Genomic DNA, 27,107 nt, shown 5'->3' with positions numbered 1-27,107 from the left:
GGGTGGTTTCTACTCTACTGCTGCTGCTTTTTCCTCATTCTTTCTTCATCTAGGATAGACTCATTTGTTAAAACCAAAAGAAAGGAAAAAAAATAAAAATACCATAATAGGAAAAAAGAGGAATTTTTGAAGGAGAAAGGGAGAGACATTTCTGCAGATCTCTTCCCGATCGAAGCCCAGTTGGGAGTTGAAATGTGAGAGGTTGTTTAGTTTATGTTTTTTCATGAATTTTGTTTTATTCTTTGGATTTGATTGAGCTCTGAAGAAGTAGAAGTTGAAGTAGAAGAAGAGGAAGAGTAAAATGTCTGCTTCGCTTGCCGCATTTGAGCGTCCTCGAATCGGTACTTCAAATACGGTAATTTTTCGTTTCAATTTGAGTAATTTTTGCTGGAAAGCTGTACTTTTTAATTTTAGTTTTTTTTTGTTTGGATTTCTCTTGGATTCGTGGAGTTTTAGGAATTCCGTGATTAGAGAAAAAGAAGAGTTTGATTGAAGTCAGAAAAAGTCAATGTGTAGTCTTGCATTTTGAAATTTGGGAGAAAAGTTTTGACTTTTTGAATATTGATTGGGCGTTTGTGTTGGTAGTCCAATTTGAAATTGATGTAATATGTGGATTTTACTTCGATGTTGTATCATTTGTTCGATATTTACGAGATATTGAGGTAATTATAATGCGTGAATTTGAAAACTCTCCAATGCAGATGCTCTTGTTTATTGGCAATGTGGGAAGTTGGGATTATCTGTCTGGAAATGAGTGGGCAGGATTTAAAATTGAAAAATGAGTTAGTAAAGATAAGTTTTTTAATTCATCTTAGACCATGAAAAATCAGGAAATTGGTTAGTGTCGACCAGGAAATGCATTCCACTAGTAAAACACAGTCTGAGCCTAGTTTATGTTGTGTTGGATTAAGTTTGGATTCTAATAATTTAAGGCTTATTAATGTATATAATCGGGGAAATGAATACACAATTGAATTGGGAAAATGTTAACTTTGTTACTGGATTCCTTATTTCCAGAAATCAAATGACCATTTTGATTGTCCCATACCTGTGACGTAAACATTTGATTAGCGAATTTATGTTCAGCATGCTGGACGTAAAGAAACAAAGAAATGCATCATCTAATATTCTGTCCTGTGGTTGATGTGTAAAGAACTCACAGGCAATAGTTGTTTCTTGGATAATTTTACTTCTAGTAACTCTGGCCACATTGATGTTGGCTAGCACTAAATTAATATGCTCAAAATTGATTCTTCACATATTTTTCTTGTTTATGCCTATTGATACATCACCTACTTTTATTTTCTATTGCACTTTTGCTATTAATGTTGCCATTAGGTGCATGGACATTATAATGATAAATGGGGAAATGGATCTAGACTTGTCCCAAGTAAACTTGTTTGGCATATAATTTTTCTTCAAATAATTTGCTGTGGAAAATATTTTGATATAATACACTCCATTTGTAACCTAATGGAGCTGCAACCTGAAATTGCTATCTGAAAACCATGTCAGGAGCTTGATTTAGAAACTCACGTGTGCAACAAACAGAACTGAAGGAATTTCTCTTACAATGAATTTGATTTGGAAAAAAAATTAAAGGAAACTTAATTAGGACCGCGAGGGATTGAACATCTACCATGAATGTTGAAAATGGTTCCTGAAGAAGCCTGAAGTTATTCTCTTCAATTGGAGAAGTTTGTACTGCTATATTGTGAGATTTAGAGTTTATGTTGTATGATATAGAAAGAAAAAATAAAAATGAAAAACCAGTACAACTGCCCAAAAGTAGTGATGTTGAACTCTCTCATGGTCCAATATACAATTGTGCTAGATTTTATTGCCCTAGACAATGTGGCTCAAAAGAGATATTGGTATCATCCTGTGTTGTCCTCTACTGACAGGACCTTCGTCTTCTTTTTGGTTTTTTATTTCAAAGGATAGCTTTGTCTCACTGGGAAGTTTTTTCCAATTTCTATCTGCAGTAAACAGAGAAGTTTTGCTAATATTAAAGCAAGTATTTGTCCTGTGCACTGACCAACCATTAGAGAAAAGACAAAGGAGAGGGAACTAGTTTCCCTGATAATCATTGAATAAACAAAGGAAAATATATGCACAGCCGAATTATAAAAGATTCGTAGATTAAACGTTGTAGACTTCAAGTTTTGATCTCATTGAGTCTTTGTTAGGTTGTGTTGGCTCTGCATAAATAACTAATTAGGCCTTGTTTTAATGAACAAGGTGAAGTTTTCTAGGTTTTTCTCTGAGCTAAATATAGCGGTATCATGTTCTTAGCTGATAGTTGTGGAAAACTGCAGGTTTTCAAGAGCGGGCCGCTGTTCATATCCTCAAAGGGTTAGTATGCTATGTTTTAAAGTTTTGGGCATCTCTAGCTGTCAATTGATAGCAAATTTCATATGCAACCTGTACAATATTTTACTCATGCGTATTGGATTATCAAATGCTTTGACAGCTGCAGATGAAGTATAAATAGTTTGTATCCAAGATTTAAATAGAATATAAGAGAAAGGCAAAGGGACCTGGTTGTGATGTTAACAGCTAGTGTACTAGGTACCACATTAAGTAATCATAGAACCTGTTCCTCAAGATGTTGTGCCTCAACTGTCATCCTTTAGTAATAACAGTGCAAGTGACTAAATTCCAAATTTCCAAGATTTTGGGGCTGTACAAGGAGCTTTGCTTCAATGTTGCTTGGGTTTTGAGGTTATCAGCAGGCTATGGGTATTGGGCCTACATAGGTGGGTTAGGAATACATGATGGGACTCATTACTAAAGGTTTTAACCTGAAAATGCTTGTGCGGTCACACTTCTCTGTCGTATAGATGTTCTTGGAGATGCTTGAGATGGTTAAGTAGGGTCAGGGGCTGTGATTTGGTTGTTGAGGGTGATGGATAGTCGAGTCATGTCCTATGGAAAAAAAAAATATGCATATAGGTAAGCTATTGTAATTTGGTCCTGAAATAGGTGTCATTGCTGAACATTGATATGTAAATTCTTAATTCTTGTACTGAAGGTTTGTGATTTTTGAGCTTGTTTCAGGTTTAGGTTGGAAGTCTTGGAAGAAGCGATGGTTTATCCTTACACGAACTTCCTTGGTCTTTTTCAAGAATGATCCAGTTAGTATCCCATCTCATTATTTTTTTCTTTGAGTTCTCTTTTGTTTATGTTTTTTTTTGTGTTTTTTGTTGTGTCCTATTATTGGATTTTTAATTTCTTTTATGTAAACTATAATTACCCAATTCCCTTGCGTGTCTCATAATCAACTGCTGTAAGGAACTAAGCTGTGATCAAGAAGCGATGGGAATCAGTACAAAATTGAGAACTGAATGGTTGGATTCAATAGGCATTTTCTAAACTAATAGTTTTAGTTGTTGCTGGGCTGCTAGAAGTTGATGAGATCAGCGTGGCATGTTGAGACATTTTGGTGCTCATATTCTGCAAAAAGTGACAATTTTCTTGTAAGCTGGTTGAGATCAGCAGAACTAGTGTGGGATTATGATGAGGATTTTGATTCAGTTAGTTGCAGATTTTTATGAAAACTCCTTGGTGAAGATGGAATAGAAAGAAAAGGTGAGAGAATTATTATTTAGTTGATATGGGATGCCAAAAAGAAGTCTAGTCTAAGTAGTTTTGTAAAGAGAGGGTACTGAGCTAAGTTTGGTCAGTTGAGGGGAGGGTGGACTGATAAATTGAAGTAGCTAAATCACATCTTCGTAATTGTTTGATTTTCAAGAAAATATAAATCTGCTAATCTAATCATTGGTGAAAGGAACAATCTCTTTTTGATCAAAGATAAGAAAAATTCTATAGTTGACGTCTGTTACTCAGAGCATGAGCTGGTTATATCCAAATGTTTACAGAGGTTGATTTTTGAAATAAGAAATGTTTGTTTCTATACAGTTCTGGACATAAACAAGGTAGGCAACTGAAAAAAGTATGAAATCAATTCCCTCAGGATTGTACTTTTTAGTATATTTCATCTGATTCAACGCGAAGTAAAACTTTGGGAGACTTAACTGGTAGAAATTAATGGTGATGTGGAATATCTGATGAAATAACCACCAACTTTCAGCAAGTGGAGAATTTCTTGATCAAAAGCTTGTCAACAATGTGGACTTCATGGATTTTTGAAAACCAAATATTCCTTTTAGAGAGTTGGATGGTAGTTAGATGCGTCTGGCTATCCACATGCTTTCGTTTGAATGTTAGAATTATGATTAGACTGGGTTTTGTCTTCTGTATATAAATGAGAACTTCTAATGCAAAGACATGCTGACATCATGCAATATGGTGGGCAAAATGCGCTTGGAAAAATAGTTTCATCACACCTGAATTTTAAAGGAACTCATGCATTACAAAGTTGAAGAGAAGCAAAACTGAAACATGAATTGGTGAAAAAATGAGAGGGCTCAACTGAAGTGTAATCATAGTCCTATATCAATGGCGGGCAAAAATCTATACAAATTTAAAGACAAAGGAAAGGGGTAAGATAAAGTGGAAAAATGAAATCTAGGACTAAAATTGATTTCACATCTGGTGCTGTTTTGCATCAACTTAATTCTTTTCTTGGTTTAACCAAGTGCTAGATAAGAGTTACCTCAAGAAAAGGCTTAATATGTTGTATGTGTTACAACATTGTTTTTTGGCTTTTGAGGATGTTAGTTCTCGTAACTCTAGTCAGAGTAACATTAACGTTTTTAACAGTTTGGACCTGTTTTGTGAATTTTTAAGCACAAAAAATTTTATTAGGCTTGTGCAAATGCTTTATGTAACCCAAAAAGTGGGAAAAAGAAGAACAAGAAACATTCTATTCTGTTTGTGCTCAATTTGATAGATTTTAAGCAGTTCTGAATTATAGGTTGGGCTTCGAGTGCCACCATGTTTTTTTCGTTAATGAACTTTTATCTTTACACTTTGTTGCTGCTATTTTTCTTACGCTATAGTGCTACTCTTTTGGCGTTTCTTTTTTGTGCTTCATTAATAAGATTTGCTTCGTCAATCCAATGTCCTCTGAGGAATATGCTTTGGATGCTCGCTATCTTCTGTATACTGAATTTATAGATGTTAGAGCTGTCTAGCAGCCATCTGGTGGGTCTGGGTAACTTTTGGAGAGCGTTATTTGACTAAACAAAAGTAATATATGTTAGTGGGAATAAGAAAGTCAACTTCACCAACTCTATGCCCTCTCCAAAATCATTGGGGAGGACTGGGATAAGAAATGCTGGATGTTAGGTTTATGAACCTATCCTTTTTAATAGTCAATTTCTCCTGAACTAGGACGACAGTGAGTAAACTGAAACCTAGTGGGAATGACACTTGGTTTGGTTGCAAGCTTCTTCAATGGGGTGGCGCCTTATCATCTTTTGTCTTTGCAATCCATTTTTGTTTTGAAAATTTGGTTTAGGATAACCTGCATCTTGAAGCCATGTGCAGACTGAGAGTTGGGGGAAGACATTCCTCATCTGATTCATTTGAATCTACAAAACCACAATACAAAGTAAAGCACAAACCTGTACAATGATATTTTGCCCAGACCACATTAAGAGATGACCTCTGTTGAAATTCCTTTCATCTGACGGATACTCATTATTTTCCTTCCGTACAGACTGCACTTCCACAACGAGGTGGTGAAGTGAACTTGACATTGGGGGGTATTGACTTGAATAATTCAGGAAGGTATGTAAATATACTTTACATTCCATTGCAGCTTTTCACATACGGACTTCTGCTGTCGCACTTACATTCTTGATCTTCTTCTTGTAACCTTTTAACTGGTTCAAAGCTGAGCTTACACTAACAAGTGTAAACTAGAAAGAGTGACCTGCTTCTTGTTGTGCAGTGTTGTTGTTAGAGAAGATAAAAAGCTTTTAACTGTATTGTTTCCTGATGGACGTGATGGGCGAGCTTTCACTCTGAAGGTGCTGAAGGGCTTCCTTTTGTTTTTGAGTTCTCTAGAATGTTAACATGTACTTCTTGTTTTCAAATGTCTACTAAAGGGATCATAGTCACCTATTTGCTTCTAAATTTATAGGCAGAGTCATCTGAAGATTTGTATGAGTGGAAGACAGCCCTTGAACAAGCTCTTGCTCAAGCACCCAGTGCAGCACTTGTGATGGGACATAATGGAATTTTCCGGAGTGATGCTAATGATACAATTGATGGTTCTTTCCATCAGTGTAAGCCTATATGTTTCAACAGACTAATTTCATATCTCTCTCTCTCTCTCTCTCTCAATTTTCATTCGATGTCTCAGATGTACATTTTAGGACCCATTTTACCAAGAAAGTTCACAAACAACTTTTTTTCTTAATGATTTCACTGAATTTCATACTAATACAGGGAGGGATAAGCGTCCTGTTAAATCTTTGGTCGTTGGGCGTCCCATTTTACTGGCTCTTGAAGATATAGATGGTGGTCCATCCTTTCTTGAGAAAGCTGTTCGATTTCTTGAGAAGAATGGTAAGTTTTTCAATTTTGTTTTGGGCATCAATTTTTGTAGCTTTGATCAAATTCTTTTGAAAGACCTGAAGTTAAGATGATGTCAAATGCTTTAGTTCTTCAAACGATGTGGTGCAGGAGAATGTTTGGTTAACTGCTAATGGGTTGCTATAGCATGGTTAGTGTAGTATTATGGACTTTTAGTTAAGAGTTTTTGACAATTTAAGATTTAGTAATATTTAAGTTGATAGTTTAGTTTTTTTGGAGGGTTTATTTGCACCTTAGTTAGGACTTTAATTTAGGGTCAATTTTTGTGAAACAGGAAGTTTTCAAAGTTTGAGCTGGTTTTTGCAAGTCTTATATAGCAAAAGGCTAAATGCTACAAACCAGCGGCTTTCCAGGATGACTAGTAGGATATATAATCCATATTATTTTTGTGCAAAAAGTTTAAGTATGATAGCTTTTCTTGGAAGACAAAGATGAATCCATTGCCAGGTGATTGCACATGGATAATTGAACCATAAGTCCTGCAAATGCAATGTATTCTTTTTGCAGAAATTTGGTTAAACAATTAATCAAGCAATGATTACTACTGTAGCAAAAAAATGTTTATTGCTAAAAGATGATTTAGAGAAAAATTCTTAGGATTTAATGAATGGTGATAAACACATGCCCCAATCATAATGAGTCTAGCAAAAGAGGAAATTGCTTATTCACCTTTGCTGTAGATTTTCTGGGATTGTTTGAAGAAAGTTCTATTGAAAATTTTTGCTTCTAATTTGAATTGATTTTCTGCTAAAAACTATTTAAAGCTAAATGTTGTATTTGCAAATATTTGTCAAAATCCAACCCCCTTCTTGGTGAATTTCCCCAAGAGACAAAAGGAAGTAAGAAAAACGAACGGCTGGTTTTTTGCATTGAATACTAAAGTCTTTTAGTTTAATAAAGGAGAAAGGCTCCTATTTGGAGAGGATGAAAGATTATCTACTTCCTCAATGCATGGATGTTAGTAGAATAAAATGGAGGATGATGCATGCAGTTGATAACCCATTTGCATGATGCAAGTCTGCCATTCAGTTCAGCTTGTTTGAATTTATGTTGCTAAGAAAAGAAGTCAATGAGAGTGTTGCATTGCTGCCACTTGCTAGATTACTTTATACGGTGACCATGACTTGCTAACATGGCAAGGGGTTAGGCATTTGTGTGTGGCACTTAATTTATCACTCAGGAATTATTGTTACTGTAACATAACTAGGTTTTAGTGTATGATTGTTACTGATAGAAGATGAGATAAATTTGAGGTGGGATAACTTGTTCAGAATTTCAGATGTATTGTAGTCCATCATCTTCAACATGAAATCTTAGCAACCATTCTCAGTAAAAGAAATAAACAAGAGAATGAGTTCCGTAAAGTAATCTGTTCTGGTTGTGGCCTATTTTGTTGCAGGAACTAAAGTAGAAGGAATTTTGCGACAATCAGCTGATGTCGAGGAAGTAGATCGGAGGGTTCACGAGTATGAACAAGGTTGTTACTTTTTCTGTTTTTGATTATTAATTTAAATCGATACTTTTCCTGTCAGCAATTAAGTACCTAATAGACTTTGCCATAATCGCAACTGCTATTTTCATAATATTTGCATTGGCTTTGGCCTTCTGTGGAGTTGTCTAATGATGTTTAGTCATTTACATTCCTACGGTTTCTGTCCTTTATATGGTTCTATTGATGATTGTAATCTAAGTGTGGAATGGAAGGTTTCATGTTATGGGTTCAGGAACAGGCTTGTGGTTCAAAGTTTGCGGAGTTTCCATCTAGCATTTGTAAGAAAGAATGGTGAGTAAGATTACAGATAGGTTGTGGTTACGATCCTGAAGACATGTTTTTTGAACCTGGAACGGCAGTGAAGAATGGAAATCTTCTGTCCGGGCATGAGATAGGAATTAAAGGAGTCAAACAGTACATACCAGTGTTTGGGTACATCTACAACCTACATGGGAAAAGACACAACACATCTATCCCTTTTTTTCCTTCCTTTTGTCCATATCGATGCACTAAAATTAGAATGAATACCCTTGCAACTAGGGGTGGCCAGGTGCTGGTTAGAATGGGGAACCAGATCAGAACTTAGCCATTTGGTATCCGAACTGGAACCAAAACTGTGCAGAGAACCAGAACCTTGTATTTGACGTTGAGTAGAGATTCCAGTTAAGGTTCTTGAAGAAAAATGGAACTCTTTGGACCGTGAAATTAAAAAGAAAAAAAAGGAAAAAAGAAAAGATGGGTTGTGGGCAATGGCTAGGTATGATACTATGACTGTTGCAAAAGCAACAGCACTTAAAGTGGGAGCAGTGACTATTACTTTAGCAGCCATTGCTTCCTTTTTTTATTTGATTTTTCAATTTTGCCTATAAATATGCCTTATTTTGCCATTTCTTACCCCACCATATATCATTCTCTAAAGACCCTCTAATTGTTTTGATTTCTTTACTCTTAATTTCAGTCTCTTTTGACTTGGTAAATAGATGACATTAGGTAGGGTCATGATTCCAGAGCTGCTGGTTATGGCTCTGGAACCTCCAGTTCTGACTCCTTTGAAAGGTAGAACTGGAATCAAACTTTGTTGGAACAATTACGGTTACAATTTTAGAACCTGCCAGTCGGGTTCTGGTTCCAGTTGCCTTGTGCTTATAGAATTGAAGGAATAGTATGAGAATGAACTTAGGATAAGGAGACGTTGAGGACAATGAATTTAGAAGGAAAAAAAAATGAAACTTTCATGTTATTATTATTATTAGCAAACAAGCAAAAGAAAAATACGAAACTTGTCAATTTATGGGTGATGGATTAATAAATAAACAAATATTCTGAATTTGCAGGTATTGAATGAATTATGCAAGTCAAGGAGTGTAGTAGAAGAAACATAAAGTAAAAATAATAGAAGAGGAAGAAATAGAGTAGGTGAAGAGATTGAGAGAATTAGAGGGTAAGAGAGAGAATAAAGTTTGGTGTGGAAGAAATGGTGACATAAGGCCTATTTGTAGGCAAAATTTGAGGCAAAAAAAAAAAGGAACTGGTGGCTTTTATAGTATTAGCTATTGCTCCCGATTTAGGTGCCGTTGTTATTGCAATGCTCATAGTTGCACAGCATTGGGCATCGGGCAACGGCTAGTAACTAGCTGATGCACTGCAACCAAATGGGATTTTTTTTTTTGTTTTTTAATTTCACGGTTCAAACTGTTTTTATTCCAAATTTTCAAGAACCTCGACTGGAACCCCTACTCAAGGTTAACTGCCCAGCTTCCTTCTGTGCCATGGTTCTGGACAGTTTGGTTCATTCCTTTTCCTGGTTCAATCCAGAATGGTGGCTGCCTCAAGATGACAGAGCAACATTTTTCTGAACTTGGCACACCAAACAAAGCAATGATGGGCAAGGGAAATTGATGCCCATTCCTTTACTAAGTTGCCTGGCATTCAAATGCAATCTGAAGGTTATTACTTGATTGCCAACTTATGTGATTGTAAATGGAGATTTATGTGTAATCATCTGCCCCTACTTTCATAATGCCTTGGTTTGGAATCACCTCTTCTTGTAGCTTCTCTGGGAGAGATTTTTATTTGGGATAAAAGAAGTATATGGATGAAGAGAAAAACAAACTAACAGTTGCACAAGGGCAACCTTATAGTTCCTTTCTTTTGGTCAATCAGATGTCTGAAAAGGCACCCTTCGTCAATTATAAAGTGAAGCATGAAATGGACTTCAGTACAGTTAGAATGTCCTCCAGCATTAAAGGATAGATGAAAATGACTTGTCATTCTACTTTTTTTGCACCCAAAAGTATGCAGAACAAGCTCCTTTGCTTAAGGTTTTGATTCCTATTCTTAAATGGGAACTCCTTTTGATCGACCTCTACGAGAAAATAAAGTTCTGGAGGCAGTCGTGCAGATGGTGCATGACATCCTTTTGGACTGAAGGTCTCAGAGCTAAAGGTGGTAAGGAGGTCTACAAAGACTCCTGGTATGAACAAAATTGCATCAGGAGGTTTAAATTCGTAAAGGCATCTTTGTAAGGTGTTCTTTTTTATGAAGATGGGATACTGGGAGGCTGTTCTTAGCATGTCTAACCATACATCAGAGCAGGCAACTGACAATGCGATCATCTTGTTCTAGATAACTGGTATAAGAATCATGTAGTGGGGTAGGGAACTTTTTTTCTCTTTCAAAAAATGCATTTATGGTATTTAGAACCAGAAAGCACTCAAACAGAAGATCTGGTAATTGCAAAGTAGAAATATGGTTTTATGCTGAACTTGTGGCTGTTTGAAAGGAATAGATTTGGTAGGTTCCAAATAAGATTTGAATGATAATGGACCCATGGAGGACCTATCAGTACGAATAACAGGAATTCATGGCTTTTAAATGAAACTACTTTTAACTAACCTCATAAAATTGGAGTGGGTGATATACGTGCTGGCAATAAGATGAAGGATTATCAGTAGAGGCAGCAATGACAGTTTGGAGAAAAGTAATCCACTAAATCTTTCATGCTTGGAAGGTCCATTCAGGTATAGGAGATCTTATTAAAGGTCATTTGCAGATTGGGAAGAGGTAACCTCTTGTTGTTGTCTCTGCCTCAATGATTCGAGTTTCTGCCAATATTTCCTCGTGGGCCTATTAGTACTTTGTATTTTTTAGTTTACCTTTGTTTCTTATCTTTTGGAAAACAGTTGCATTGCTCGTGTATGTTGATCCACACATGGGTAACTGGTTGGAGAAAAAATAATGAAATTTGCAATGGGAATTTATGATGTCTCATATTGTCTTAGGCATTTTGATAGTTGCCAAAAATGTCATGAACCTATTGATACGTGGGGAACTTTTCCTTAAACAATCAACTTGTGCCTTTTGATGGAATGAGGACCTTAATACTGTCTTTTTTGTTTGAACAAGGCTTCTGTAGTTCTTTTTGTATTCTCAAGGACATATTCCAATTCTGATGTAATTGAATTTCTTTGATTCTCTGCAGGAAAGAGTGAATTTGGCCCTGATGAGGATGCTCATGTTATTGGTGATTGTGTTAAGGTTCTTATCTATAAGTTATTTATAACTTTGTTGCTCCTTGTCTTGACTCCTTTTCAAGTCAGAACTTTCTGGACTTGTGTCTTTTGCAGCATGTTCTTCGGGAGCTGCCTTCATCTCCTGTTCCTGCTTCCTGCTGCACTGCTTTGTTGGAGGCCTACAGTAAGTTCCTTTTCTCTTTCTCTCAATTAAGAATATGCTTGCTATAGTGGGGAAAAATGAATGCAACGTCTTTTTTGCACACACACACACACACACACTCATGTGAGCCAACAAGTCTGGAGATTGTTTGAAATAAAGCATACACATGGTAATCGTGTATCTGTTTGTCCTTTTGTGGTAATTCTGCAAATGTATTTTGGCAGATTTAGCATGTTTGTTATTCAGATACTCTTGGATTGATATGTTGTAATTGTAACCACTTGTATCTCCCTTCTGTTCCTAGGTTATTTGTTTCTATCAGGACTTTTTGTACTGTTCACTTCAGATTTCCCATACAATGAAATATCTATTGCTACACTACACCTCAGTATAGAAGATAAACATTTTTTTGTTTTTAGAACTTAACATATGAGAATCATTTTAATCTATGATAATGTGTATAAGATGCATGTCTCCATCCTTCTATGTTTGTAAATCTTCTCTCTAGGAATTCTTTGGTAGTTTTACATTCATTTTGATGTTTACAGTTCTGCTTCTTTTATCTTGTAACTCTTTCCTTCTTGTTACTGTAAACAGAAATTGATCGGAAGGAGGCACGGGTAAATGCTTTGCGCTCTGCAATTTTGGAGACATTTCCTGAGCCTAACAGGCGATTATTGCAGAGGTAATTCTTTTGTATTTGAACTGGATGTGTATATTTGTAGAGATGTGCTAGCTTTGAAGAATGCCTGCTTACAAGAAATAATGATGATGGAGCTTCTTGGTTGTTTTCTTCTATTTAACATTCTGATTTTGTGTTGTGGTACTACTAGATCATTCTTCTAGATGTTTGGCTGAAATTGACGTAGTCCGTGATAATAATCACTGATGCCATACAATTTGGTTAAATTATTCTACTCTCATTTCTAATGCTTTCTTTACTAAAATGTTTTAGTCTAACTTTAGGGCTATGAATGTAAGTTTGCTTAGTAAAGTGGCAAACACTGTCTTAAGAGAAGAGTTCTGGTAAAAAAATTTTTTTGTTTCGGATAATTAGCCATAGTCTATCATCAAAAAAGGGGTGGGTTTGTGCATTGTGCTGTGATCACACCATATACTCTTCCTCCTATGTGTGGAACCATAGTCCTGAAAAGGACTTGAATTCTAAATGGAAGAGAAAGAGTTGCTTCAATGACATGTTATGGAAGAACCATGTAGATGAGGTGAGTGTGATCATCTTAACCTAAAGTAGAGTATTTGCAAGTGTTTTGTTCTTTTCTGGCTAACGCTTTTGCCTTAAAAGGTACAAGCTGCCCTTCAACACCACCGGGGAAAAAGTACTAATTTTCTTGTACTCTTACTTGAAATTTGTTTGAGGTATTCTGCAAGACTACCATCTTTTATCAGATGAGCAAAGACTTGTTTGACTTCAATGAGAAAGAAAACCACACTCAAAGAGTGCCTTGCTTTAGTGGAATAAAAGGTGGTGGACTCTTATAACCTGCAACCTTATGATCTTCACTTGTAATTCAAGGTTATTATTGTCAATCAAAATGCCCTGCCAAGCAACAAACGGAGTCCATAGCTGCATATCTTGGGATGCTCCTTACCCCACTAGTGCTAGCCATGTTTTGAGTCTCTCTCTCTCTCTCTCTCTCTCTCCTTTTCTTATCAGGAAAGAAGCAGAAATAGTTCATATCCAATCCAGTGTAAACAACTTAAAGTGAATTGTTAGGACCATTTCAATTTTTGAGTGGCCATTTCAGTTTTTGAGTGGTCTTTGCTGCTTTTGGGCCCATTCTTGTTGCTTCCGATGATTATAGTTTTCTAAAGCTGAAAGTTTTTTTGTGGTGTTTATTCTTTTTAATCTAGTTTTAGCTTATTTTATGCTGGAAGAAAGCTGATTTCTTAAAGGCAGTCTTTACTCTATTTTCTCCTTTCAACATCGAACTTCCATTTTTTAGACAGCTTTTCCAATCATCACTATTCTTTAAGCAGCTTTAAAAAGCTGTAGCAAAAAAAGTACAGGCTTTACCTCGCTGAAATCTCAGTTTTAATTCTTGAATTTGGCTCAGCTATGACTGATAGTTTTAATTTCAGCTTTTTGATTTTTGAACTCTGCTTAGCTACATATTGAAGTTCCAATCTCAGTTTTTGATTCTTGAATTTGGCTCAGCTGCAACTGAAAGTTTCTATTCCTTATGGAGTCTTCATTTTGTTTAAGCCACAGTTTTAAGACATTTCTGCGGCCTCTCACCTGATCACTTATGGGCTATGGAAATAATCTCAAAGCAGGTTTCATCTTATTTTTTGTACTTCCTCTGGGCGTAGACTTCTATTAGTCATCTGCATGGAAAATGAAGGATAGCAGAATTGAAGAGACTATTAAAAGTACAAATACATAAGAAATTGGTGGAGGAGGAGAAGATTTTACATATCAAAAACTACACTGCAGAATTGGGTTCAAGGCTAAGCCAACATAATAGTATAATGAAGTAAACTTAATGACTATAGGGTGCGTTTGATAAAACTAAATTCTGAAAACTGAAGTTTGAAATCTGAAATCTAAAGTCTGAATCCATTAAGTTATTGAATTGTTAAGTATTAAATCTAATACATTTGAGTGCATATCACATTTAGTGATAAGTAAATAGCTTATCACTTAATTTTGGGAGCAAGTTTTGCCTAGGGAATTCAGTGCCACTTAATCAATTCGGATGTTCAATTTTGGTTATCAAACAGTCTGAATATGTTAAAATCTGGATCCATTAAATTTAAGTGCTGAATTGGGTTATCAAACAGGGCCTAAGTTGAGAATAGTGAATATGCTAGCTATAGTATTGATAAATGTCACTTGTTACTTGAATTGCTCAAACACTCTTAAATAATGCAATTTTTTGTTGAACATAATAATAATGCTAAAATGGAACTGGAGTGAAACTTAAGTACATTACAAGCATAATAAAGAAAATAACAAGGATGGGTAATATAAGCTGTAAAAATTCTAGAATCACCTAATTCTTGCATTTGCATTTTGGATTTCCATGACAAATGAAAAGAATGAGCTTATTAAAGTTCAATTTTACATTCTTGATTCACTCTAGATAGGGTCACATTAACATATTAGTGATTACATCCAGGATTGGAGAATATGAAAAGAATGAGCTTATTAAAGTTCAATTTTACATTCTCGATTCACTCTAGATGGGGTCACATTAACATATAAGTGACAACATCCAGGATTGGAGAATATGAAACTTATAATGATCTGTATGAAATGAATATACTACGTTTAGGAAGATAATGTTGAAAACGATAATCTGTGGAAGTTTATGTTTGGATAAATAAATGTCGTGTCTTGGTAGGTACTAGCTGCTTAGTGTTGTACCTGGATCTGTGCTAGCAACATGACAACTGAATATATGCGGCCCAAAAGTGCTTTACAAATTAGCCCAAAAAGGTCGAGTGCAAACTTGGCTCCCAATTAAGTTTTATTGTTGTTGAAGCCATCTATATAAATCTGGGGCATGTTTTGATCTAAGAATTTCATTCGCACCACTGCCATGATAGAAATATCTGCTAGCATATTAAGTCACTCTTAATCTCTTCAAATCAGAAAGCTTGCTTAACACAAAATAACAATATTCAGCCCAAAAGTCTAGTAGGAAGAAGGGGAAAAAGAGCCATTATAATTGATGTCGTCCTTTTACACGTCATGTAGAGTTTAAGAAGTCTAGCCTGTTAGAACCAGAATTGCTTTTACTTGAATCATTCCCAACTGTTTGATCAGTCAAATGAATGATTCTTATGATCCCCAGATTCCCTTTCAATTTGTGAGTGAGTGCATAGTTGGCTCATAAGAAATTTGAAGCTTTGATGGACAATTAAGAAACAGATGTTCAATATGAGCCAAGCATCATTGACAGAAACTGGAGCTTGATATTAATCCATGACAACTTATTTATTTAGCTATTTATTTGTACCGTGGTGTCATGATAATTAGCAAGCACATTTGCTGAGGAATGGCTTTTTCTTGCATGTTTCAAGCATCACTATATATGTCATTTTGGGTTCTATCCATGTATCTCGGGAAAGGTGTGGAGTAATTGAACATCATTGCTATAATTTCCTTTACTTCTATCTACTAACATAAGAAAATGCAACAAGGTCAGATTTTAACACTTAAAAGAGCAAGGTAGTGTTATGTTTACCTACAGCAATATTTTGTGTTTGTGCATTGGACATGCTGCATCTTTATTGCCACAAAAGACATTATCTTCTGCCTCTTCAATGCCAACTTAAAAGTTCTATCCATGCTATCTCAAAATCAAATCTTCCTGTCCTTTTACAGAATACTAAAGATGATGCACACAATTTCCTCCCATGCTTCTGAAAATCGGATGACACCATCTGCTGTTGCTGCTTGTATGGCACCATTGCTCTTGCGACCTCTTCTGGCTGGTGAATGTGAATTGGAGGACGATTTTGATATTAATGGAGATAATTCTGCTCAGCTGCTTGCTGCTGCTAATGCAGCTAATAATGCACAAGCTATCATCACAACACTCTTGGAGGAGTATGACAATATCTTTGATGTAAGTGTCTCTTTCAATTTTTAATCTCATATTGAGATTGGTGGATTTTGGTTGTCTGAGTGCATGCATAGCTGCAGTTTTCTTTGGAGTCTCGTCAACCTTCCCTGAAAGAAATATTTTCTTAGGCTGAAAATTGTTTGTCCACTTTTACCTACATACTAGTTTGCTTTCAAAGTTCTTTTTCAAACCAACCCTAGAACTAAATTCACTTTCCTGTGCCTCATAGTTCTTGGGAAAGGCCTTGTATAATTCTCTGTGTATTTAAATGAATTCTAAGGTCTCCATCCTATGTCCTTTATGTTTTCTCCTAATTGTTATGTTGACCTCTTCTCTAGCTTAGATTGTAAAATTGCACAAGACAAGAACTTATTGCTTTTTTGTTGGGTACGCTTTGTGACTTGATAGATTTAAGCCTCGACAGCGATTTTAAGCCAAATTAGTCTTGTCAACTCTTCTTAGTTGCAAGATCATTTTTTTTTTTTTTTTTGGAGTCCAAGGCACAAAAGAAAGGAGAGAAACCACTGCTTGAAATACTCTTTTGGTTGCTAGTGTGAGGGATCTTTTGTGCCATTATATATGTGTTTTGTTTCTACAGTTATCATTCTACGTGATCTGATTTAGCAAACTATCTCGTAATATATGAAACTGCAAAACCATGAGTTTTTTTTTTTTGGTGGTAATAATTCCAATAGTTTAGGTTCACCTCATGTATGGGTACATATGCTCAGGTCAAATGCTATTTTTTGGGTGAGAATTCTTATGCCACAGTTCAGCTTAGAATGAATGGGTGATATATTTGAGATCTCCTTGAGTTCCACCCCACCCTTTACTTGTTATATTTTCTTCCATGTACTTGGATTTGGAAAAAAAAAAACAATCAAAAGAAAAAAAATATGGATTGGAATACAAGGAACTAAAACAGGTAAATGAGTCGGTTGTACACTGAGGAACAGGTTCAAGGGAGACATCATATGGAGAAATTAGAATGATTATATGCTTTTATGTGGTCCAGTGGCCATGAGAGGGCTCTTAGAGTCTTCTCCGCTGCCAAGTTCAAGGTTCAAATCTTATGGCTGGCAGTTGGGGATGGGAAGGGTGTGGGGAGGGTAAAAGAAAAAGAAAGAAAAAGATCATATTGCTTTTACATGTTTAACTAGAAGACTTAGTCAAAAGCCACTTCATGAAATCAATGTACTGGGGAAATTAAGAATTTCCAGTAAATGGGAATTAGGATGATAAACCAGATCTGCAAAAACGGTGCCCAAGCTGGAGTGCTAAAACCATGAATAAACTGCTTATATGGTAAGCAAATTTAAAGCTCAATGAAAATGTTGCATGTAAATTTGTCCATTGCACAAGAAGCAAAAATTGGAGGAAACCTTGGTACATCGCATCAAACAAAAACAAGACAATTAGCATAGTCGTGAAGATTATACCATCATTGATTGTGAACACATGGTTCTAAATATCAACCAAAGCAGTTTACTAAACCCACTAGAATACTATGTTGGACTGTATCAATTATACAATAAGGATAACTGGAATCGTGTACAAGGACTAGCAAGCCATTTATTTACATCCATGAACAAATGAATTTGTATCTCTTGGTTTTATTTGGTAATCATAGTGATAAATATACATATAGCTGAAGAATAGAAAGATTTGTAGAACGATGAGATATTGATTGGATAATGTTCAAGTAATCAACTCTTATTACCTTGTCTATATAAAATATGTCATTACCGGAGTTTCAAATAATTAAGTGTTAGCCTAAAGAATACCAGTCTATGCATACTTGTATTTGCTTTGCAATCAAAATTATAAAAACATTATACTCCAACTATTGTTATTACCAATTACCTTAAATGGTAAGTTATCATTCAAATGGCAAGTTTGCTCTACTGCTGTATATGGGTTTCAAATGCGTAATAAGTTTTGTGTACAGAAGATAAAGTTTATTGATTCTTAAGCCTTCCTAGACTAATAGTGTCATGGTGGTAGGAGCCTTTTGCACTATCTTTGAGTGCCAAAGGAGATTAATTATTGATAACTGAAATGTAATCAAATAATTGGGTGAAAAAATGGAGAAAATGAGATTCCCAAATGTTAGTTTTTGTACTCTGTCTTTACATTCTCTTTTCCCTTTTCTTTTGTGACGTTTTTTAGAATCTAATAGCCACTTTTGGCTGGCATCACATGAAAGATTTTATTTTCGTCACAATTGCAGAAGTTAGCAATGTCGTTTTAACATGCTCTTACTGGCATTGTTTTATCTTTCTATCAGGATGATACTCTACAAAGATGCTCAATTTCAGCTGATTCTCAAATTGAAAACAGCGGGAGTGAGGATTCAACTGATGAAGAAACTCTCAATACAAAAGATAATGGTTATCATGATGCTCAAAATGAAGTTGATGCAGAAACTGATGATGATCATGATCGTGTGCTTAGTGGGAAGCTAAGTGAAAGTAGTGGTTCTGTTGCCAGTGATCTTTATGACTATAAGGTGCTCTCTCTCTCTCCAAGTAAATGCATCTACTATACTTTTTATAATTGATACTTCCTCTTGTTTGTCTTGTCAACGAATCAATAATTTGACGTTTACCTTTTGTTGCAACTTTCACTTGGGCAAAAAAATTGAACAGTCTTGCACCTGGTGATGTGAAGAATGTGCAAATCTAATAGTTATTTTGGCAGATATGGAGCTTATTTTATCCTAGGCATATTAGCAACTCCTCTTGCTATTGCATTTTCTTAGCCAGTAGTGGTACTCTAGTTAGATTTTTCTGACATAAGTGCAAACATGGCCACAAGAGTTGAATTTACACCATTAACATGTACAAAAATACAGTGGGAGCTGTGAAGTAGAAGATTAATGCACCAAATGGGCTTGTATGCACCGATCTAAACTAATAGGGCAATCTTAGCTTAGTTTCATCAGGTTTTCTGTGCCCTAACCTTTATGTTTTGTATATGTAGCCTAAAATATTTTGAGCAGTTCTTCATTATTGCTCATGGGTCTCCACATGGTCATATAATTAGATCCTTCTCTTGTTATGTTGATGTTTATGAAGGTTGCTATATGGTACTTATGTGTGCATTTAGTTGTTAAATCAGGCTTGTGGAGCTGATGATTCAGATTTTGGATCCCCGAAGGGCAATCATGCTTTAGGAACAGAATCAAATTTATGTGTAGATTCTCAGACACGTCGAGATTCCAACATCCCATTTAATGACCAAGTAGACCTACAAAAGAAGACAAATTTAGGAGAGATGAGTGCTTCTGGACAATTAACTGGTAGCGAGCCCCAGCGGTCTATGGGGGAGATATTGTCATCAATGGATCATGAGATACCTCAATCCATCTCTGGCCCTGAATCATCTGGCGAAAAAGCAACAGGCAAACTCAGTGCATCCAGTGCGAATGTTAAGAAGTCAACCTTTTGGGGAAGAAACAATGTAAGTTGTCTTCTCTTTCTAATTTTTGATGTTTTGATGAGCTTTATTGGATCTTCTGCACAAAATGTGTGTGTGAGTTTTGGTTACAAAGTTTTATTTTTGTTTCTTCACTACCTGAAAACAAGCGTTCTTTTCAGTACAATAGTACTCCCCAGTTCGCTTAGGCTGGAAAAATTATGTATTCTTGTACTCAGTCCTTTTTATTAGAATAACAAAATATGCAATGTGCATATGTAGGGCTAGATAACAAGGTTTTTCACTGCTCTGTTGTGCATACTGCATTATTGGTTGACAGTTTATTGCTTCTTCTTATCCGTTATATGTGCATCTAGAATTTCGGAGTTTGATAATTTGATGTTTCCTTCTGTACAGGCTAGAAAAACACCTTCGGTGGAGTCATTTGATTCCTCTGGAGAGGAGGAGTAAGATTCTCTTAAGCTTACTGCTATTATGTACTGGTGTTGAGCTTATAATTATTGTGATGACTCTATGGGCTTGCTATTTATCTGTCCCTATAATGAAATATGGTTATCTAATTAATGCTCGCACGGATAGCCTACTTCACCTAAGACTACGAGGGTAATAAAGTCAGCTACATACATATGTAAATTATACCATTTATGCTCTTTCTCGAGAGATTTCTGCTATTAAATATGGAAGAATGTTGATATCTCTTAGAACTTATTTCACTTGTCATATTTGCACCAGTTTTCTGTGAAAAGGAAAGCTTTCCTATTTTCATATCTTTGTTGTAGGGTGCTCCATGTTCTCATCTGCTTGTTTGGTTAGTGCTTCAGGTTGGGAGCCCTCCATATTTTTAAAATGCTGAACCTTGGCTGCTTAAAGCAGGATTATGTGTATACAACTTGTAATATGTTTTTGACTTACGAATAGGATGTCAACATTTTTTTTTTGGCCATCAATGCCATCACCTTTATGGCTTTCATTCCTGAAAAATGATTTGGACTATGGAAGTAGGGCCAAGGTAATTAACAAAAAAGATACCAACCAGACTCCTGAATTGGTCTTAATAATTTACTCTATCTTAGCCTTTGCTTAATTCCTCTTTCATCATTTCACCATGTATCTGACAATTAATTCCCAACGCAACCGGATCCCCACACTGAGGGACAAAGAACCAGGACTGTCGCACCTAAGTGAGCCTTGAATTATAAAGTTCTGAAGACTCGTCAGGTTAAGATAATATATGCAGCTAAATTAAGAAAAAATGTATTTGACCCTCTTGTAGTGCTGAAAACTTGCTTGACTTGAGCATTCTGTTGGAGCCTAAAATGTACGAACTTTTTATTTATTTTTTTTCATGGAACTTTTCTGCTTAGGGAGTTCAAAAAAATTGAACCCTCTTATTCATCTGCAATAACAGAAGCAGAAGTTGGCATAAGAAGTTCATGCATACCATTTTTTCTTTACCTATAGCAACCCACTGAGGAACGATAGTCTAATGTTTTATTTTTTTCACCCCCTGTTTGTCTAATGTTCCTCTATTCTTGAAAATGTATCTAATCAAATATTCATGGTTGGTATTACCATTTCTTGTAGAAAATATATTTACTGTTCCTTGTTCTTTTTCAATTTTTGAAAAGTTAGATGACCAACTAGAGATTTCTGTGGAGCCTGCTAATCATCCTTGATGAAATACTACTTATGTAATAAATCTGGTAGTTTCCATTTTATATTTGGCGTGATGAATAATTTTGATGCCTTTTTTGTAGGCTTGCTATACAAAGACTTGAAATCACAAAAAATGACTTGCGGCATCGAATTGCAAAAGAGGTATTGAAATTCAAGCTTGTCTTTTCATGCTAGAATTATGTGACCTTGATGTTTTGCTAATGGGATGAGGATTTTCTTCATGTTAGGCAAGAGGAAATGCGATATTACAGGCAAGCTTGGAGAGAAGGAAGCAAGCTTTACATGAGCGTCGGCTGGCACTTGAACAAGATGTACTATATTTACCCTTTATGACCTGGCTTCCTGGTTCTCCCATCACCTACTCCCTTACCAAATGAAATATGATAATAAGCTGCAAAATCACACAATAGGGAAAAAAATCATTTATATTATAGTTACCTTTGTGACCTGGACTCCTGGTTCCCCCCATCACCCAATCCCTTATCAAACAAATTATAATAAGCTGCAAAAGCACACAACAGCAAAGCAGCACAATTTTTTTGGAATAATTCACTTTCTATTACCCTTAAATGAAGTGTGTGCCAATTATTAAATAATTGCTAAATTTTTGGTGACTACAAAAGCCACTACTGTATTCATGTATCGATACATCACTACATCAGTCTGTATGATATCTAGGAAAGCATGTAAAAAGGACAATATGCACTAGGATTATCCTCAATGGTATTCATTTATGTTTCTTCTAGACCCTGTAGACTCCATTAAGGTTCCAAGTTTGCTTGCCATTTTGAGCTAAAGACATGTAACTATTTTGCCATACTGAAAAAGTAGTGTAGATATTTTTTTTCCTTCTCTTCTCTTTCTGTCTCTATTAACCTCTCCCAACCTTACAATTCAATTGCTAGGGTGAATTTTTGATATTTGATTTACTGAAAGTTTGTTGACACGAAATCAAATGCTGCAGCTAGCTATGCTTTTCTCTGCTTAGCTTATTAAAACTTGGTTTGCTAAAAGGATATGTCCTGAAGTTGTTGCATTGGTTGCAAAACTTTTAAAAAGCTTGACGAGTTACGTCTAATTAATTGTCCTTAAATTCCAACATATTAACGTGTTAATTCTTTATGCTAATATAAATGTATGATGTTCCTCTATATGATTCTTACATCTTACGACAGCACAAATATATAATATAAAATGAAAATAAAATACTTTCTATAAACTGTGCTTTCTTTCAAACAAGAGTGCGCTTCACTTTTCTCTTTTCCTTCGCTGCATCCTTTAACTAGTGTCATAATATTTTGATCCTTTTTAGGTCGCAAGATTACAAGAACAGTTGCAAGCTGAGAGAGATTTGAGGGCTGCTCTAGAAGTAGGATTGAGCATGTCTTCGGGGCAGATTTCTGGTTCTCGTGGCATGGATTCCAAGGTTTGTGTTTACCTTTTGAAATCATTAAGTAATTGTTCTTTTTACTAAAGGTTATTAAAGGAAGGGCTTTTACATTTGCATGAAGACAAGGGCAGAGCTTGAGGAAATAGCTCTTGCTGAAGCCGATGTGGCCAGATTGAAACAGAAAGTTGCTGAACTTCACCATCAACTTAATCAGCAACGTCAACATCACTATGGCTCCCTGTCTGATGCAAGTGATCGTTATCAGCATGCTCCAAATCATGTTTCTCAACAGTCAGTTCTCAACTCCCAGTGTTCTGTACAAAGGGCTGTATATGTAGTTTCATTTAATTTCTGGGAGTAATGCAGATTCTTTTACGAAACCAATAAAGTTATGAAGTTCACTCAAAACTTATGTTTCCGTTGACTGACTTTAGGTGTTTCAACTTGTACCAAATTTGCATTCCATTAAATTTAACCACTGAAAATAAGCGAAGTTTTGTCAAGCCATCCATGTAAACAAGTGGTTTTATGATATCGTGAATAGTGTTGCTTACCTTTGGTGACATGAGTGTCAGTTGCAGAGAATCTTTACCATGATATGGAATTGGTTGCTTGTTGCTTGTTTTTTTTTTTTTCCAAAAGTACCTTCTCAGATTTTGCAGCAAGGATCTGCACTGAAGATTGAATTTTATCTCTCTTGTTTACGCAAGCAATATATTTCTTCATGATATGCTGGAGAATGTGGTATTGGACAAAACTGAACAGAGTAGATACTGTTCCCTTGTTCTTACTGGTTCTTTTGCCTTCTGCAGAAAATATTACCAGCAAGATTTTGATGCAACACTAGCTTTCTGTAACCATGAAAGGAAACAAAGAAATGAGGTGAGCATTTTTTTGTTCTTTACTGCATCTTGTTTGTATTAAGTTCAACTCCAAGATATTTTATTTTCTGTTTCAAAGGTAGATCCCTTCCCACCAATTTCTAAGTTTTATTCTCACTGGCTTGTGTTGAGGATGATCTTGAATCTTCTCTTTTCACTTATAAGTGTATTAACCTGTCTTACCATTCTTATCCTCCTTATGATTACTTTGTCGTCCATCTATTCTTCTTTTTTTTTTTTCCTGAGTAAGATGTATGGATCATCCATTTACATAAAGTTTCTTGTTGTCCTTCCTTTATGTCCTTCAAGATGTCTTTCTTTACTTCCTTCCTTCCCCTTTTTGCAAGTAATATGTCATTATATAAATGATTTGTGATTCTTCTCCTCCATAATCTTAATTCGGGATGTTTGAGGGTTATTTGCTTTGATTTTGTGGGACTCCTGGTGCGTATTTGGCTCTTATAATAGGTTATGTTGGCAGTCAGATATTTGTTTCAAAAAGTTAGTTGAACTTTCGCTGTGATTTGTAGTAATTATCAGTTGTTACCACATAATGCTTTTTCTTTATCTATTTCCAAGGATTAATTGCCTAATGTCGCCATTAGTAGCTGTGGCCTCGTAACTCATGGTTAAACAGACTCATAGTGTGCTTTGTTGACAAAGTAGATTTATGTTTATGCGGTATGTTCGACGCATTCAGGGATGCATATCTTTTTATGCAAATTGTGAAAAATCTTCTGCTAATTCCTGCTACTTTTGTATATCAAAAAAAAAAAAAAAGGAAACGTGTCTGTATTTTGAAAGAGTTGTCCATTTTCAAAATATTTTGTACATTTGCAGAAATCCCCTTCGTATTTGATACAGTTGTCCAAAGTTTTCCACCATTTGAAATTACAGATTATGTTACTCACTCATTTTGAACCATCTGTCCTCTGTCTTCTTAGGTCTGTTATGACATGCTTATTGAAGCATTTCCTATGTGCCATGGTTGTAATGCACTTTTCCTGGTAATACAATGTGTATCATGTTGTAATTAAGATAACACGGTAAGTGGTACTCGAATAGCTTCTATTGTTTGGATGGATTACGCACAAAATCTATTCTTTTTATTAATGTTTTCTTGATGTGAAAGAATAAATCCTTAATTTCTGGACCTGAATTAATACTTTTTCATCACTCTCCTGTCCTTCCCTTCTTTCTACCTTGGCTAACTTTTGTAATCTGTTGCAGGAATTACTGGGTTCAGATCTGAGGAATATTAAAGGGCAAGTATTAACATCTGGCAGTAGCAGCAGGCAGCCTTCTAGGAAGCAGTTTATAGACTCAACAAGCTTGAGTGATTCCAAGAGTACTGAAGCATCCACAAGTTTATCTGTGGATGAGTTTGGTGCTGTTGATTCTGTGGCCATACCATCTACTTCAAGGGCAGGAGAGGTAAGAGTTTCTGAGGAAAAAATGTGCGGCACTTATTGTTCCTGTCCTGCAATGCAAATATGTATAGAAGTGGTTTGTATTACTATCCCAGCAGACTGATTAGTGTCACCATCTATAATCATCCAGCAAGTGTCAAAATTTTTCATGCTTAAATCTTTGTTCTTTTCTTGATTTTTTTTTTCCCAAAAAGGGTTTTGGGCTCCCTGCGAAACTGTGGCCTAACAACTTTTTGTAAATTTCTTTCCTTTTGCCATCTAAATTTGTGATTATGAATTGTTTAGCAATAAAGAACAAAAGTTATATCAATTTTGCATCTCCATATATATTTCCATTAAATTCTCTGCAGATTTCCGTCATAAATTCTTGGAAAACTCCTCCCAAGTGGTAGAGATGCAACACATTTGTAATTGAGACCAGTAATGGCTTAAACCTTGAAATTGGACTTGGGCCTTAAGGTTCACGAGGTTGGGTCAAATTAGATTTTAGTGATACTTCATGCGTCTCTGTTAGTTGTGCTGTGGCCAAACCCCAAGAATTGACATTATCACAAATGAGATTTCTGATTTCTCGTGCTGTGTAATCCTAGTTTGTCGACCTTAACATTGCTCTAAAGCTATCTAAGATTGTTTTTGAATCTTACAGCATTGTCTTAGAGATTATGACAGTGCTTTACTAGGTAACCTGAAGAATTATTTGTTGTGTATCTCGTAATATTGCACCTGAGGCATTTGGTTTCAAAACATAGCTTCAAGCATTCAGTCAGATCCTACTACATACCTTTCAAACAAGAATATCTAGAACTATTGTGCTATGTTGGACCAATTGTACTATTAGGGATCTCGGGTGGATATTTATTCATAAGATTGAATGACTCCCAAATTTGATTGAGCACTCGTAGAAGAAGTTTGGTGATAATTCGTATTGTCTGTTTACTTACTGTTTTGTGCTAATCATTATTCATGTCATCTCTTCTGATAATATTTAACTTGATCTGACCTCAAATTGTCAATTTGGCTTCAGGTGATTGATTATAGTAGAAATCCCTCAACAGCATCTTCCACTTTGGTAGAGTTGACGACACGTCTCGATTTTTTCAAGGAAAGGCGCTCCCAGCTGATGGAACAACTGCATAACCTGGATTTAAACTATGGAACAGCAGCACATGATTTAGTGTACAAAGCAACTTCTCCCCGATGGCACTGACTAGAAGTGCTGTTCACAATGTCGCTGCAGGTAGTTGACGTCTTATCATTTGTATATCCTTTGTACCATAAAATTTCTCCTGTCTCTCTTTATTCCTTTTTCTTGTTTTGGTTGATGCTGAGAGTATAATCGGCATTTAGTGTTGGCAAGTTAATTAATTATTAGGTATTTTGGTTCATCATTTTTGTTTAACCTACAATTGTGGTCTATGTTCTGTGCAATAAACGATATCTATCATTCTCGTGTATATCTTTAGGTGAGGTGCTTTTGGAAAGAAATTTAGTGTTACGCTTTTGATGACCTTTTAATAGAACTCTTATTGATATTTGTGTATTTTGGTTGTAAATCTCTTTAAACTGAATGCTCTACATCTAATTTCTTTTGCTCTTTTCTATGGTAATGGTAATATTGAAGATACTGTCCTATGAAGTCCCTTTTTCCCCTACTCTAATCGAACGGGGAAAGAAATTCAGTTGACTTTTACTAGAAACAGCAAAGAAACAAGGAGAATTATATTATCTTCTAAATCAATTGCCACGGTGCTATTATTAGGACCAGCTTCTCATAACAGTTGAATGTAGTTAAATTGCTATTTGAGCATTTGATGGTTATTCGATGAAATTATACTTCCGTATGTGCACATACTGGAGAACATCTCGAATTGACCGAGCCTCCTTTTAATTCATCATTTGGGTTCCATGTTTTGGAAGCCTGAAAGTTCAACAGAGGGCCATTACTTTCTCAAAGATATAGTGGAACAATCTAGCAGTGCAGTCTCTCTTCCTTGTTACTATGCCTGTTTTGATCTCAAAAAAACC

At 35.6% G+C, this 27,107-nt stretch overlaps 1 protein-coding gene across 1 annotated transcript; it reads left to right on the top strand.

Moving 5' to 3' along the window:
• Positions 1–26,635, top strand: LOC113769323 (rho GTPase-activating protein 7). Its single transcript, XM_027313783.1, has 22 exons — positions 1–355; positions 2,319–2,355; positions 3,061–3,137; positions 5,627–5,697; positions 5,861–5,939; positions 6,053–6,197; positions 6,361–6,480; positions 7,907–7,984; positions 11,481–11,536; positions 11,626–11,695; positions 12,272–12,359; positions 16,026–16,269; positions 18,554–18,775; positions 19,387–19,728; positions 20,101–20,150; positions 21,462–21,522; positions 21,609–21,692; positions 22,694–22,807; positions 22,893–23,062; positions 23,584–23,653; positions 24,883–25,086; positions 26,107–26,635. The coding sequence occupies exons 1-22, from the start codon at positions 302–304 to the stop codon at positions 26,287–26,289; spliced, it is 2,619 nt and encodes an 872-aa protein (XP_027169584.1). The 5' UTR covers positions 1–301; the 3' UTR covers positions 26,290–26,635.
• The last annotated feature ends 472 nt before the right edge of the window (positions 26,636–27,107 follow it).

The sequence above is a fragment of the Coffea eugenioides genome, chromosome 1, assembly GCF_003713205.1.
Source record: "Coffea eugenioides isolate CCC68of chromosome 1, Ceug_1.0, whole genome shotgun sequence".
Taxonomy (NCBI): domain Eukaryota; kingdom Viridiplantae; phylum Streptophyta; class Magnoliopsida; order Gentianales; family Rubiaceae; genus Coffea; species Coffea eugenioides.
Note: the sequence above shows the minus strand (reverse complement) of the source record. Positions and strands in the feature narration are given on the sequence as shown.